This window comes from Nuphar pumila, chromosome 6, assembly GCF_984573655.1.
Source record: "Nuphar pumila chromosome 6, dmNupPumi1.hap1.1, whole genome shotgun sequence".
NCBI classification, from domain to species: domain Eukaryota; kingdom Viridiplantae; phylum Streptophyta; class Magnoliopsida; order Nymphaeales; family Nymphaeaceae; genus Nuphar; species Nuphar pumila.
This window is the reverse complement of record NC_143254.1, coordinates 133922046-133923999: the sequence shown is the minus strand read 5'-3', so window position 1 is coordinate 133923999 and position 1954 is coordinate 133922046. Positions and strand designations below refer to the sequence as shown.

The 1954-nt window shown below is 51.7% G+C and overlaps 1 protein-coding gene across 1 annotated transcript; it reads left to right on the top strand.

Moving 5' to 3' along the window:
• Positions 1 to 999: 999 nt before the first annotated feature.
• LOC149836350 (AT-hook motif nuclear-localized protein 18-like) lies at positions 1000 to 1954 on the top strand. Its single transcript, XM_090010858.1, has one exon. It carries the CDS (start codon positions 1000 to 1002, stop codon positions 1921 to 1923), a length of 924 nt encoding a protein of 307 aa, XP_089866984.1. The 3' UTR covers positions 1924 to 1954.

Genomic DNA, 1954 nt, shown 5'->3' with positions numbered 1-1954 from the left:
AATTAATATATTTACGGTTATTTACTAAATTACTTGTTCTTTCGAGTGTAATGAAAGGAACAGAAATGTCTTGTAGATTCCAATATGAAACAGCTTCCAGCGACTTCCTGAACGTCAGAAGCAAGCAAAGAAAATAAGGTGGCATTACCGTGGAAAAGAAGGCTTTGCCTTGTAATAAGATACGGGACATTTTCGCCTCGTAATACTAAAAAATATGACCAACAATAACCTCCCAGTGGTGTTTCTCTAGTTTTCAGCAAATCGAAGGGTGTCTTTCGGTTCCTACCATATATAGAACTTGAGTTTGACAGCGTAGAACCCAAATTGGGGACAGCTTTGTCGATGCTTTGAGCATTCAAGAATCAAGACAAGGGGAGGAGGAGGAAGGAAAGAAAGAAGAATCCAGCAGTCATGCACGACACATTAGACATGACGAGAGAGGTAGTGAGATAACAATTCAGAGAGAGAGAGAGAGGTTAGGAGAAGAAGATGGTGATGATGATGAAGGCTTAGGACTTTTTAAGGTGGGATTTGGAGGAGAGGGGACAAAAGAAGGGTTAGAGTTAGAGAGAGTTAGAGATAGAGATAGAGAAAGGGGCCCATCCACCGCCCATGCGCACGCTGTCCTGTCCTACCCGAACCAAACCCATCATCAACCCACATCCATGACCTAACCCTAACCCAACCCTAACCCAGAAAAACAGACACCCCCTCTCCCCCTCTCCAAAAAAAAAAAAAGAAGAAAAGAAGAAACCAAGGTTTCTCTTCATTGTTCACATTTCCAGTCCAGGGAAAGGGAAAGAACGACAGCAATCCCCCTTCCTTCCCTTGAAAATTCCTCATACCAATTCCCAACTTCGTATAGATCATGAAAGATGGCGATTGATTTCCATAGATAGTACTTCTGCTTTTCTTTCTGTTTCCTATCATTCTTTGTTGGACTTGTTTTCTTATGCGTTAAGTTATAGAGGTAGTAGAAGAAGAAGAAGAAGGAATAAGATGGATCCGGTGACAGGAGGTCATTCACTTCCTCCTCCCTTCCACAGCAGAGATTTCCATTCCCACCATCTTCAACAGCACCATCTTCAGCAGCAACAGCTACAGCTACAGCAGCAACAACAACAGCAGAATTCAGAAGACGAGCAAAGCGGCAGCAACGGACTAAACAGAGGGAAGAAGAGAGAGAGGGAATCGAACAGCGATGGCGGAGGGCAAAGCAGGGAATTGGTGGAAGGGGAGATCTCCAGGCGGCCGAGGGGCCGGCCGGCTGGCTCCAAGAACAAGCCGAAGCCCCCTATCATCATCACCCGCGATAGCGCCAACGCCCTACGAGCCCACGTCATGGAGATCGCGAGCGGCTGCGACGTCGGCGAGAGCGTCGCCACCTTCGCCAGGCGGCGCCAGCGCGGCGTCTGCATACTCAGCGGCAGCGGCACCGTCGCCAACGTCACACTCCGCCAGCCCTCCGCCCCCGGTGCAATCGTCACCCTCCACGGCCGCTTCGAGATCCTCTCCCTCTCCGGCTCCTTCCTTCCTCCCCCCGCCCCTCCCTCCGCCACCGGCCTCACTATCTACCTCGCCGGCGGACAAGGCCAGGTCGTCGGAGGCAGCGTCGTCGGCGCGCTCGTCGCCTCCGGCCCGGTGCTAATCATGGCCGCCTGCTTTGGCAACGCCGCTTACGAACGGCTGCCGCTCGACGAGGAGGAGCCGACGCCGCTGCAAATCCAGGCCCCCGGAAGCTCCACCGGTGGTGGCTCCTCCGGTTTGGGATCTCCACCCGGCATCGGAGCTCAGCAGCAGCAGCAACAGCTTCTGCCTGATCCAAACACGACACTGTTCCGTAGCCTACCTCCCAATCTGCTCGATAGCTGTCAATTACCTCCTGATGTTTATGGTTGGGCCGCCGGTCGCCCACCGTATTGACATTTCTCTTCTTACCTCTAATTTTTCTTTC